The sequence below is a fragment of the Syngnathus floridae genome, chromosome 14 (genome assembly GCF_059516105.1).
Source record: "Syngnathus floridae isolate MCC-2025c chromosome 14, RoL_Sflo_1.0, whole genome shotgun sequence".
Classification (NCBI taxonomy): Eukaryota; Metazoa; Chordata; class Actinopteri; order Syngnathiformes; family Syngnathidae; genus Syngnathus; species Syngnathus floridae.
In genome coordinates this window covers 3,820,207-3,833,268 of record NC_142426.1, presented here as the reverse complement: position 1 = coordinate 3,833,268, position 13,062 = coordinate 3,820,207, and the positions used below count along the sequence as shown (strand labels likewise).

Sequence of the window (13,062 nt, the reverse complement as noted above, 5' to 3'; positions counted from 1 at the left end):
TCATTTCATCGTTCATAGTTCTTCATTTGATTAAGGAAAGATTTTTATAGAACGCAGAGATAATATAAATCCTATTCTGGCCTTTCTCCATTGGCGCTCTGTGCACTTTAAATTTCATAAAGATTTTTTTTTTGGTCATTTTTTAAATCTCTAAATGGTCTACTGAAGTCTAAACGGAAGCTCAGAAGGAATAGGACCCTTTCGGTCCCAAACTATGGAAAATGCAAAAGTTTGTAATATATCGATTTTTTGTTGAATTCTGTATCACTAATTTAAAACAAAACGGAACAACGTAGGAATGTATGTTTGTATTGTGCTGCCCTCTGTTGGTTTGTCGTGTTACCGCCAATGCTGCAGGGGGCGCTTCTGTGCCGTGGCAGCCTATGATTAAACCATCGGCTAGTTTCCGGTTCACCGTATCATATATTGTCATAGAATCGGAGTGCAAAAAGTTAAAAAACCCTTTAAAATGGTGAGTTAACCTTTATCATTTTTAGAGATTTTCAACCCTTGTGTATATATACGTGTGGATTTTTATGTTAAACGGGTGTTTGCGGTGGTTTGGTGGTCGGATGGCGTTTGATAGATCCCGGGTGTTTACTTCCAGCGTGGCATTCTCATCATCGCTGGACGAGCTGACCTGATCTTAGCAAAACCGTGTTTGGATCTGAACGCTTCGGTTCTTTTCAGGGTTTCGTGAAAGTGGTGAAGAACAAGGCTTACTTCAAGAGATTTGAAGTCAAATTCAGGCGAAGGAGAGGTATAAATTAATTCACAACTTTGCTAATGTATTTGCTGATTTAAAGTGCAGGTATGTTTTCAAATGAAGGGGAAAAAACAATGAAAAGTCTTCTGGGAAAAATAACAATCAAGTACAGATATATGACAAATCTACTTATTATTTGTACTTGAGTATTATGCTTTTTGGTTTTCTGCTTCTTGATTATGATCCCACCTGGTATCTATCATTTAATAAAATTGTATATGCTGAAATAATGATTACCCCATTGAAACAACAAAGCGAAAAATCCAGCAACAAAGAATTTGAAAAAATCTAATTAACTTTGTGTACATGTTCACAAATGCACTCCACTTGTATTTGCCATTTGTCAAAGTAACCATTTTGTTTTCCAGAGGGCAAGACGGACTACTATGCTCGCAAACGCCTGGTTGTGCAGGACAAGAATAAGTACAATACACCTAAATACCGATTGATCGTCCGCTTGTCCAACAGGGATATCTGCTGCCAGGTCTGCTGCGGGAAGACGTGAGTAGGTCTCAAATACTCTGATGACTCTCTTAACGATTATGTCTTTTGACAGATTGCCTATGCAAAGATCGAGGGAGACCACATTGTGTCTGCCGCTTATTCCCACGAGTTACCTAAATATGGCATCGCTGTAGGTCTCACAAACTATGCCGCCGCCTATTGCACGGGACTGCTGCTTGCCCGCCGGGTAAGAATGAAAGCATTTCTAATCGTGCTTTTATGTTCTGAGCTATTGTTGCATCATTTCACACTCGTGTTAAAAATAAATGAATGTGACGTATTTTATTTCAAATGAGTTGGAACGCTCAAAGAGGTGTTCTCTTTGTCTTAGTTGTTGCACAAGTTCGGCATGGATCAGGTGTACGAGGGTCAGGTGGAGGTGACGGGCGATGAGTTCAACGTGGAGAGCGTAGACGGTCAGCCGGGGGCCTTCACCTGCTACCTGGATACGGGCCTGGCCAGAACCAGCACGGGCAACAAAGTGTTTGGAGCGCTGAAGGGGGCGGTAGACGGAGGGTTGGCCATTCCTCACAGGTCAGTGGTCGATGATTTCTGGAGATCTTTCCATTCTTGCGGTGACGGATTGATCAGGTGGTTCTTTGCATCTTGATGATGATCCCAAGCACGCTGAGCAAAACGTAGTTGGTCCTTCGTTTGCATTGGCTGATGTTTATTGTCCTTTCAAGACGGGGCTGAGAGAAGCAACAGAATCATCCGAGTTGATTTGATCAATATCAATTAAGTCAGTCTTTTACTGTCTTTATTCACCCATTTTTAAATAAACAAAGGGTGGATGTGATATTAGAAATTTTAATTGTAAAATTTATTTTGAGCATGTTCCATAGTTATGCACGTCACTGACTTATTGCATGTAGATCAACAAGGATACTTTGTACTAACTATGTTTGACCAAATAATCCAAATTGGATTCTGGATTATTAATAATCCAGTATTTGGTTTGAAAATCTATGATGAGGTCTTGTCTGCCCGTCATTCACAGTCTGAAACGCTTCCCTGGTTACGACGCCGAGAGCAAAGAGTTTAACGCCGAGCTGCATCGAAAGCACATCATGGGCATGAACGTGGCCGACTACATGTCGCACCTGATGGAGGAGGACGAGGATGCCTACAAGAAACAGTTTTCGCGCTTCATCAAGAACGGAGTCGCACCGGACACGGTACGAATTTTCACGCTTGTGGGCAGTCCAGCCAAAACACAAAAAGGCGAGCTTCTGTGAATTGTGTGGGAAATTTTCCATTTAACATTTTTTGAACATGACATTTTTTTGCACAATTTTTAGATCGAGGAAATGTACAAAAAAGCGCACGCCGCCATCAGAGCGAATCCCGTTCACGAACAGAAACCCAAAAAAGAAGTCTTGAACAAAAAGAGGTGGGTTTTTTATTATTATTTCATAAGCAAAATCCATCATACTCCTAGTGATTTTATTTTTAACTGCCTGCTGAGCTCTCATCCAACGATTGAATATTAATGGTGCCACTCTTTGCTCTTCTCTGGGGCAGATGGAACCGGCCCAAAATGTCCCTGGCCCAAAGGAAGGACCGCGTCCGGCAGAAAAAAGCCAGCTTCTTACGAGCGCAAGAGCTAGAGGCCGGGGACGGGTAGCGCTTTGGCGCATCACAAATAAATCTACAGTCGTGCAAACTCAACTTCGGTGTTTGTCATTTGATAGTTTGTGGAACGAGCGCCGTAAGTTTATTTTAGTCGCGCTTCATCTTGAAATTTCACCCCTCAGCTGTTTAGTTTTCCCATCTAGTGATTTTAAAAAAAAAAAAAAAGAAACCAGGCGTGTGGTTAAAGACAGCAAAATAGTGTGTACTGTATTCGCAGTTGTGCAAAATCATGCAATGTATTTTTCGGTTTGAACATCTTACTCCACACAGCAGCATTTTCCACAGATGAATTTTCAAAAGTTACTTCAAAGAACCTCGTGCATTTTTTGCCTTCAAGTGCAGCCACAGATTTTCACTCAGCACATTCGGGCAACTACTTGACGTTTTATGGCACAGTGATGGGTGAAACCCAAAACGGATGCAGTACGATAACGAGCTTGTTTTTTTTCTCGAGAAAAAATTAGCAGCTAACATTCACAAATGATTATAAAGCTCTGAGTTAATGCGTAGTCCAAATACCCAAGGCCCAAAACTGGGAAGGAAACACTTTCTAGTGTCACAAGGCAACAATTGTGCTTCTATATTGTAGATTGACCACCCAGTTGCTTAGCAAATTCCAAAAATGTCCCACTGAGTACCAAATCCAATAAAAATGTGACAGTGAAGAAGCATTTGGCTTCGAAATGTGGAACAAAACAATCATGAATCACTGTTAGTCACTGTTAGACACTTGCAAAAAAAGAATTAGAATGGAACATCCACAAGACATTTTTCCATGAGTACCTAACCTGCTAAGTTTCAACATATTCATGAATATGTTTTAGAATGGAACATCCACAAGACATTTTTCCATGAGTACCTAACCTGCTAAGTTTCAACATATTCATGAATACGTTGACAAAAATAAGCATGCAAAAGTCATCACATTAAATGGGGACCTTACATTTAGTTGATACTACACAAACCCAAATTAATTTAAAAAATTAAGACACATGAATTGGAGTGTTGTGATTACTTCTGTTCATCTCTGTTATTAAACAGTTGGACAAGTCCGTGCAAAAGGTGAGAACTCAATTTACATTTTTGGATGAGTAGTGTAATCACTTCATTTAATGTGCTCTAGTATCACAGCATGGTCAGATGAGACGTGGTCATGAGTCCTTGGTGTGCGAGATCTGTCTCCACAGCAGAGCCTTCAAGTTGTTGAGAAGCAGCGAGTGCTCCATGTTCAACTGGCCGGCGTCGCCCTTGAGGGCCATGCAAGCGTACAGCTGCCTCTCCAGCTCCTCCCGCAGGGTGGATGGCGCCCCGTGGAGCAGGTAGTCCTTCAGCGTACTGCACGCTTTGGCCAGATTGGGCCGGACGGGCTCCTCCCTGCAGCGTTTCTCTACGCCGTCGCACGACGTCCGGCAGTCTGCGCCGTACACGCAGTCGGCGTCTGTCTCACAGCGCCGCGCCCGCATACCCCGCCGGAACTGGCTTTCCGGCACCACCGCCCGGGCGTCGGTGAGACGCAGCTCGTGACCGTCGGTGTACCCGAAGCGGACCGCCGCCAGGTCGCAGATGAGGAAGCTGCCGTACGTACCGTGGAAGACGTCCTCCACCAGCTCCAGGAGACCCATGGAGATCTTGGCTTTGCGAGGCCACGAGGGGGTAAACCACTGGTCCATGGTGCGCTGTAAGCCACCGGGGACCCAGGAGACCAGCGGCCAGGGGACCGAGAAGCCGTACAGTGGCTTGTGAGGAACCCTTTCGGTCATGTAGAGGTCGCCGCAGTAGCCGAGGAGGCGTGGCGTGTGCCCGCGTTCCTGAAGCAGCAGGCCCAGAAGCACCTGTGAGAAAATTCAAGTCAACGACTCAAGTACAAGTAGCCAAGTAATTGTTGTTTGCTACTTCCGAACACTACTACAATGCAAATATTGATGTTATTTGACCTCATCAATCTGCAGGAGGGCCCACGTGGAGCGAGCTTCCGGCAGGGACACTTTTCCGTCTTTGTTGCCGTCCGCCACGGACAAGATCACGCTCACCAGGCCGCCGAGGTTGGGCTGATCTCCAAGCTTGGACTAGAAAGGTCACGCACACACACACACACGTCATCCACACGTCAATGACATTGTTATGATTTTCCAACCAATTAAATGAAATCATTACCCACCGCTTGGGGATCAACTGTTTGCATTTGAAAAAAAATACTACCTTGATGTGATTAAAAACCATCTCTCGGAACTTCTCCACCGACGTGCCTTTGGTAGGAGTATCGAAGATAGGCACCTCACGGTGTGGCTCCGGCTCCTCGCCAATCTCATAGTGCGCCACTTTCCCCAAATGACAGCGAATGATCCCTTCGTGATCTCCCCAACTTCCGGTGTACACCTGATTTAAAAACAGCAAAATATTTGGGTTGATTTTGAACAAGTTGTGAATGTGGGTGATCGGGATAAACTTTGCAGATGGTTCCCCACCTGGTTGTTCGGGAGCGTTGACAGACATCTGCTCATGTAGAATGTGTCTTTGTCACACAGGCTGCTGCAGGCCGAGCCATCAATAATTCCTCGCTTGTATTTGTCACACTTGAGGACAAAAAGCACACACACGCATACCAGTCTGTCAAGTTTATCCACAAACAGGTTTTCAAAGACCTCAAATGAATCAGTCAAATCGTGTTAGTCAGAAACAAGTCTGGTAAGATCAGCTAAGCACCTGCTACCATAAACAAATATTTGGATTAAGATATTTATGTGCTGCTTCCTATCTGAGCATTTGTTTAATTGTATTTCAGAATAAATGTGTCATTTCCAGAATAAAAAAAGGTATACTGTGGGCTCGGTCACAAAAAGGATTTTAAAACAATCAGGTCTAAGGTGTGTTTACCTCGTGAACCTTAACCAGCAAGTTGATAAATGAGTTAAAAAGGAGGGCAGCAAAAATTTGTGAGAGGCCTATAAAACAATATTGATGACCAGCCCGATGTATTGTGTAAGAACATCGACGAGCGATCACAACATTGTGGTGTGTGCATTTAATCAATAAGAATCCCACAACGCGGTCGCAACCAGCGGAATCTAATCGATAACTCACAATGGCGTTTTTGCACTGGTGTCCTCTGCACAGCTCCGTATAGGCCGAGTATTGCACGTATAGTACCCAGCTCCCCACCAGCACCGTCAGCCAGGTGAGGAACAAGTATTTCACCCTTACGAAGGAAATACGAGCCTGCAAAGAGAGAAGAAGAGCAAGAACATGAATCCAATTTTCCCTCGCATCTCTTCATGCTGTTGTGTTTTTGGTACCAAGCCATGTTAACCCTCAGGAGTGTTCAGCGCTCTATGGCGGCAAAGACAAAAGGCCATCGGTATTATGTTCGCATGTTGCCGAGCAACCTGTTGTTCAGAACCCCGAGGAGGTTTCAACCTAGAACTGAACACCAATGATCGAAATTCTTCCCTGTCCTCCTACCTTTTGACATTTTGTAACGGTTGCATTCTTGTGTGTCTTTCATTTTGAATGCTTCACTGTTCTTCCTTTGGAGTGTGAGAGCTGTCATGGTGAAGTTTGTCTTGCCTCAACTCTCACCTCACACACTGCACTGTTTGATCATGTGGCCTGGATTGACGGGAAACTAATCATTTGAAATCTACCTTTAGTGACGTCAGTCATGACACTACTCACAATGCGCAGCCTCCAATGCTCCCTAGGTTGATTGATAAAAACACAATACTGTTGTGCCTGCACTTACAGTTTTGTTATGTTGAAACAAACTCTTTATCTTCTGATGTGATTATTGAAGCTTTTGGGTCAAGAGTATTAACCGAAGAACGACTCGATCGTTTACCTTCTGCCAGCTGTCAGCCCTGATGTGACAGATTACACACAAAACACATCCAAACATACAGAGAGCAGTCTTACCTGGAAATAGAATGACCTCTTCACCCAGGCCCGTGGAAACAGTGCCTTCGCCATCACAAAAATGGATCATCTCAAAACTGGAGAACATCAGTCAAGATCAGCCACCGCAGGATCAATTGTCTCGCCTCCGCGTGCACAACGAATACAAATGATGAATGCACCTTGTTTCATTGACCAAATGTTGCTTTTTGTGCGATGCGGTGCTCTGTCTGTCGGCACATTCAAGGCAGCTCCGGTAGTTGCTTTTCCTAAGCAAACCCAAGTTTCCCAAGCAAATCCGAACGACCCAAAGGCAAAAAACAGCAGCGCAGGATTGGGTCAGTGCGCAGGCGCGGTGAGTACGAAGCAGTATTTTTTTTAAAAAAAAAGGTCATTTCTAGTCTGCATGAAATCATTTTAAAATATGTTTGCTAGAATACATTTATCTGCGGCTCCAATAAGTCAAAATTGAGATTTCTGTTAATTAAAAGCTGTTTCGGCGTGAGTTAATTTCCGTAATCTTTCACAATAAAAGCAACATTGTTCCCTTTGTACTTCCGTTAAAAGTAAAACCACATTTCATATGGTGTTTTTTTTTCTTCTGTTTAATCTCATGCCCACCCCCTCAACCCCTTTTGCATAACCCTGGTTGGAAATAGTTTGATGGGGTAAATGAAATTATTTCTAGAAAGCAAATAAACGGATGAGGAAGCGATGCGGCTGTTGCAACTCTTCTCTTCCCACAATGCAATAGCCGAGCCGTCAGCGGGAAACCAAAATGGCGAACATGCCCGGGGTAAATGAGCCGTTTGTTATTTTTTGAGAAAGAAGCAAAGTCCAGACGTTTGGGTCGCTCTCGTTTGTTACAAAACAAAACAAATCGAGGTGACCCAAGAAACACGAGAGCCACACGCGAATACTGACTTTGTTTACTACTCTCGTGAGCTGTAGAAGCGGAGGTGCCCGAATGAGGTATTGTTGTCATGTTTTCCTGTAATGTGGGGGTGTGGGTCCGACTCACTAGTCTAATAGCTTACTTTAAAACGTAGCTCAATGGATTAATTATGCAAACACTTCGTCTCTACTTGCGGCTCCAACCATGAAATAATCCGCATTTTGCTTCCTCATTGTCACCTTTAGCCGGGCGGTTTTCAAATTTGACATGTGGCTGAACACAAACAACCATTCAAACAAAGAGGCAGTCCTGAAAGACCATCCAAATAAACAACGAATCTTTTTAAAACCTATATTCTGAACTAAAGAGCGCACAGTCGGTCCATTAATAGCACTTACGAAACGTGTGTAATACAAAAATTCAAGTAACTAAGTATAAGTACTGTAACGTCTGTACTGATTCGTCAGTGTGACAAGAAGATGCTTTGAGACTTGTCCTAAATTAGAGTTTACATTTTTATTTACAACACATAAAATACTTAGGACCAAATGGTTGTGATGTCACTTGATGGTTAAAAAAACAGTAACACAAAAATGGCAATACTGGACGAAATAGTTATGTAAGAAATGCACAGCTCAAATTAATAATTATTTAATATAGAGATGGGGGTAAGTGACCATTACCTTTATATTTGATGGAGTGAAACATTTCAAATGTTCCTGTTGCTAATGTTTTTGCTAATCCATGTCCCCCCTCCACCTGTCCATCCCCAGAGACTCGGGCGTTCTGAGTCATCTGTCCGTCCATCAGAGATCCCACTCCTCACGGCAGCAGGCTGTTCCCTTGTCCCCCACGAGCCAAGAAAGGGTGGCTTATGGAGAACAGGACAGGTTCAGCGAGGGACAGGATGTCTTGGCCCGCTGGTCAGATGGTTTGATCTACTTGGGAACAATCGCTAAGGTTAGTGTGCAAGGACGAACAGTGACACCTCGACTTACGAGTGTCCGAATTCATTTCTTTCTTTCTCTCCCACACAAAAAAAGAAGACAAAATTGATTGAATAGTTTTTCCCGACTCTTGCAGATAGATCGAGACAAGCAGCGATGCTTTGTGGTGTTTGAGGATCGATCCAAATCTTGGGTTCTCTGGAAAGATATTCAAACAGGTAAGCAGGAGCCAATTATTTCTGTACTTTGAAATGTGCCATATAAGTCAAAATATCTCAAATCATTGATTTTCCATTGATTTCAACTTTACTCAATACATCTCCACATCTCAATCACTCTTTTGTTACTCTTAACATGTAAATTATTTCTTTGGCTTCAAGTATTTATTGATTATTTTTATTGTTGTTCAATTCAGGAGACGAAGATGAAGACGATGACGAGTTCGATGACATCGTGTGCTCCATATGTCGGCATGAAACCTCCGAGGAGCCCAATGAGATAGTCATTTGTGACAAGTGTGGGCAAGGTATGCCTTACATTGGGATGAACCGGTAAGTTTTCTTTTTTTTGGTTCACTTTAATAATTCTAATGTGCTTGTCGTCCTTCAGGCTACCATCAGCTGTGCCACTCGCCCATCATTGACGCTGCTGTCATCGACTCGGACGACAAATGGCTTTGCTGTGAATGTCAGCTCACTTCTTTCCCAAAGGTACAGCCAGTTTAGAATTTAAGGACAACAAACCAAGGAACACCCTTTCTTTATTATATTTCTTTTGATATTTTTTAAAGCAGGAGGAGACAGAAACCATGGATCTGTCCTTCCCATACGCGCCGGAGGAACTGGTGTGGGATGAAGACCACCGGACCAACTTGCAACAGTGCTACTGCTACTGTGGAGGGCCAGGAAAGTGAGTGGCCTAACAAGATTAAATCAAATTTGTCATAGCAGGAGCCACCCCCCCTCCCCTCAAGCAGTCAACGTTTTTGTTTGTCTTCTCGTGTGCCGTATGAAAATAGCTGGTACCTTAAGATGCTGCAGTGCAATAGTTGTGAGCAGTGGTTCCACGAAGCCTGCCTCCGTTGCTTACCCATGCCGATGCTTTACGGAGACAGGTGAGAAGATTTATTAACAGGTTTCTAATTGATTAGCCAGACATCAAATTCCAGAGCCACCATTTTTTAGCCACATCTAACAGAGCATTTGCTTTTCCTTTGCCTTCAGATTTTATCTTTTCATTTGCTCCGTTTGCAACAGTGGACCCGAGTATCTGAGCCGACTGCCTCTCGGATGGTAAGATACTCTTTCCAGGTTTTCAAAATCCCAAAGCAGTCCACCCAAAACACACACACACACACTGAATTTGCAATGTTAAAATGTGCTTTGTCGCCATCTACTGGCTGTACGGGAAAAGCTCCAAACTTGACTCCCAAAATGGAATTGAAAATGAAATTATGCTTGGATGTGGCTACATAACTAACGGAAATGCTGCAGGGAGGATGTGACACACCTCAGCCTGTACAACCTGACAATGATCCACAAGAAGAAGTACTTTGACTCCGAGCTGGACCTGATGGCCTACATCAACAACAACTGGGAGCTGCTGCAGCTTGGTGAAGTAAGGACCATAATCACAGGTTGCATTTTAATCAAAGTCAAGAAACCTTTCGACACAGTCTGATGTTTGCTCTTTTGAATGTACGTTTTGACTTCCACACCTTTTAAAACCTGCATTGTCTTTGTTGCAATGTCAACAGCTTGCCGACACTCCAAGATCAACGCGATTTGCGTATGTTCTTGAGGCTTTAAACAGCAACACAACCAAGTAGGTTCTCGTCATTTTGGCCTGCATTTCTGATACTGAAAAAAAAAGGCCTAAAAGTAACCATTCCTTTTTTGCCTCTGCTAGGTTCATGTCAGGAAAAGAGGTAAAGAAGAAGAAGCACTTGTTTGGGCTGAGGGTTCGATTCCCTCCCACTCCCCCCAGTGGAGAGCATCCAGTAAGCAGACTGATGGGGCGCCCCTCACATGGCATCAACTCAAACAAATCGCTGTCTGGCATGAGGTAAGATGCTTTATACTACAAATAGATCTGATGTTTACATTGTAGTCGTATTTCTTATATTAATGATGAAACTGTTTTACTCTGCGTGAACTGTTACTTTTACCATCTTAACTAACCAGAGCACAGAAGAAGTCCAAAAAGAGGAAGCAAGCAACTCATTCACTGGAGCGGCAGGCCAAACGCAGATGTTCCAGTGAACTCCTGTCCCAGGTGTGTACATTTGTATCTAGTAGTTTGCAGGAACTGCACATAGTTTGACAGAAGGTGAGTATTACTGTATTGTTTGTTTCCTCTCGGAGGAAAAACGTGTCGTACGAGAAATGACAACTTGTTTTGATCGTCTGACAGGAACTAAGAAAGCCCACAGCACTAGAATCTCCCTCACTGGATCGCTTTTCTTCTGTCAAGTAAGGGAACATGCTGCAAATTACAAAGCACGGCCTTTCAGATGACAAATTCTCGAGTGACTCATTTGAACGTTTCGTCTTTTTTCGCCTCTCTCACTCGGTGCTCCAGGAGCGAGCGGTCTTTTCTGTCATCTCAAACCTCAGATGCAGAGTCGATTGGCGCCCTGAGCACCTCGGAAACTACCTCAAGCCTCTCGAGGCCATCCAGGTAAGCCGGCGACGTCAGCTTTGATGATAGAGAAGGGTCACTTGTGTTTGAATAATAACCACTGCTTTAAAACTCAACTTGTGTAGCCTGTGCAGCTCCAATAGGACCCAGACGACGACTTCCACCCTGCTCCTTTCCCCTCCACCCTTAAAAAGAAAACGCGGGCGGCCGCGGCGGGTCCCGCCGCCGCACAATCCCGAGAATCTTCCGCTCGGCCAAGCACACCCCATCCCTTCCGGCGCAGATGTTGCAACTCCGCTTCCGGGCCTGCACTCTGCAGACATCGTTCACGGCATGGACCCCAACAGCCAGCTGTCCCACCTCAAGAGCTCAATCAGCACCTATTTTGGTGCAGCGGGAAGGCTGGCTTGCGGGGAGAAGTACAAAGTGCTAGCTCGAAGGGTCACCTTGGACGGCAAGGTGCAGTATCTGGTGCAGTGGGAGGGCGTCACCGCCTCCTAGACTGGCGTCTTGACCGCACACCTATCTTGTAATCAGAGCATTAGTTGTCGTTATCCTCATAGCATAATTACCATGTGTCATTCTTCAGAAAGAAAGGGAAAATGACAACACATTCATCAAACATGAAGAGTTTGGTTGCGTAAATTCCACATTACTGTGACCTGGATAACTGAGAATGTACCCAGACATTAAGAATTTATATTTGGCAAACATATTGGGTTTTTTTTTTTTAGGTAAAAAATGACTCTGGCAATTATGCTAACGAAATATGTCCTTTTTCAGTTTATACTGGAGCGTTATGAAGCTTTCTGTAAAGCCTACTGGTTCAGTGCAGCTCACTGTGAATAATACGTTCAAACATATCTACAGTTGTTATGTAAAACTTTGTTGGTATATACGAGGCTTTGGCATATTTGTATCTCTTTGCTCTTTAGCCGTTTTTTTTTTTTTCATTGCTTTACTTGGAATGTTTACAACAAGCCCTCAGTTATGCATAAAACTGTTCAATGCACTGCTCCTTAGGCTTACAAAGATATGTTTTATTTTTAAGATCAGTTTGTATTTACTTGTCAATTTCAAACCAGCTGAGTATAAAACTACATTTTATTTCCCACGGAATGTAGCCCGTTTAACTTGCCAATCAGGGTCAAGAATAAGGGGAAGTTTTGTTTTGCCACTGATGTTGCACCGTGAATCTTTTGTGTCCACTTGGATAACGTTTATTTTTGTACAGTGCAGAGTTATAATGTCTCTCTATACTTGTATTCTTGACAACAAAAGTTCTTCAGCAGGCTGTGTTTAGGCCATTCTATAAGATACGTGCGTGCATTGTGCTTAATTTCAGGCTCCACCTTTTTGGCAACTGAATACTTATTTTAAGTGTTGTGATTTAAATCTTTAAGGACCTATAACGTTTTGTTTTTCCTTGTTTTGATAATCAAAAAATAAAAAGTGTAAAAAACTAACTTGTCCTCTGCATTTAACCCATCCACATGTGATTTTGATCCAGAGAGGGGAGACCCAATACCAACCCGTTGCACTGAGTGCCAAGCAGGGAAGAAATTGGTCCCACTTATATAGTTTTTGGTATGACCCGGCCGGGGTTTGAACCCACAACCTTCCAGTCTCAGGGCGGAGACTCTACCACTATACCACTGAGCTGGTAAATTTTGGCTATTTTTCACGATTGCGATTGGCTATTTTAGATCACTTCCACGCTTGCCATTGGTTATTTTGTCCTTCCGCCACTGTTCGCGCTCGTCTGCGTATCAGACGCTTCAACCAAT

The 13,062-nt window shown here is 43.6% G+C and overlaps 3 protein-coding genes across 5 annotated transcripts; 2 read left to right on the top strand and 1 right to left on the bottom strand.

Moving 5' to 3' along the window:
- Nucleotides 1–318: 318 nt before the first annotated feature.
- rpl5a (ribosomal protein L5a) lies at nt 319–2,941 on the top strand. Its single transcript, XM_088395583.1, has 8 exons — nt 319–472; nt 691–760; nt 1,135–1,250; nt 1,323–1,457; nt 1,602–1,804; nt 2,271–2,448; nt 2,572–2,663; nt 2,795–2,941. Exons 1-8 carry the CDS (start codon nt 470–472, stop codon nt 2,895–2,897), a joined length of 900 nt encoding a protein of 299 aa, XP_088251709.1. The 5' UTR covers nt 319–469; the 3' UTR covers nt 2,898–2,941.
- A 145-nt stretch (nt 2,942–3,086) lies between these two features.
- Nucleotides 3,087–7,280, bottom strand: dipk1aa (divergent protein kinase domain 1Aa). 2 transcript variants are annotated; one of them, XM_088395580.1, is made up of 7 exons: nt 6,976–7,280; nt 6,815–6,891; nt 5,987–6,121; nt 5,371–5,478; nt 5,105–5,281; nt 4,840–4,971; nt 3,087–4,737 (listed from the first exon to the last, which is right to left on the bottom strand). In XM_088395580.1, exons 2-7 carry the CDS (start codon nt 6,866–6,868, stop codon nt 4,057–4,059), a joined length of 1,287 nt encoding a protein of 428 aa, XP_088251706.1. In that variant the 5' UTR covers nt 6,869–6,891; nt 6,976–7,280; the 3' UTR covers nt 3,087–4,056. The 2 variants fall into 2 exon arrangements, with proteins under 2 accessions (XP_088251706.1, XP_088251704.1); XM_088395578.1 differs by having other exon boundaries at nt 6,815–7,280.
- Nucleotides 7,281–7,509: 229 nt separating this feature from the next.
- mtf2 (metal response element binding transcription factor 2) lies at nt 7,510–12,741 on the top strand. 2 transcript variants are annotated; one of them, XM_088395574.1, is made up of 15 exons: nt 7,510–7,765; nt 8,462–8,648; nt 8,772–8,853; nt 9,051–9,161; nt 9,245–9,345; nt 9,429–9,544; nt 9,654–9,749; nt 9,859–9,927; nt 10,129–10,252; nt 10,392–10,459; nt 10,544–10,699; nt 10,819–10,909; nt 11,048–11,106; nt 11,216–11,314; nt 11,401–12,741. In XM_088395574.1, the coding sequence occupies exons 1-15, from the start codon at nt 7,761–7,763 to the stop codon at nt 11,774–11,776; spliced, it is 1,740 nt and encodes a 579-aa protein (XP_088251700.1). In that variant the 5' UTR covers nt 7,510–7,760; the 3' UTR covers nt 11,777–12,741. The 2 variants fall into 2 exon arrangements, with proteins under 2 accessions (XP_088251700.1, XP_088251699.1); XM_088395573.1 differs by having other exon boundaries at nt 7,512–7,765; nt 9,426–9,544.
- The last annotated feature ends 321 nt before the right edge of the window (nt 12,742–13,062 follow it).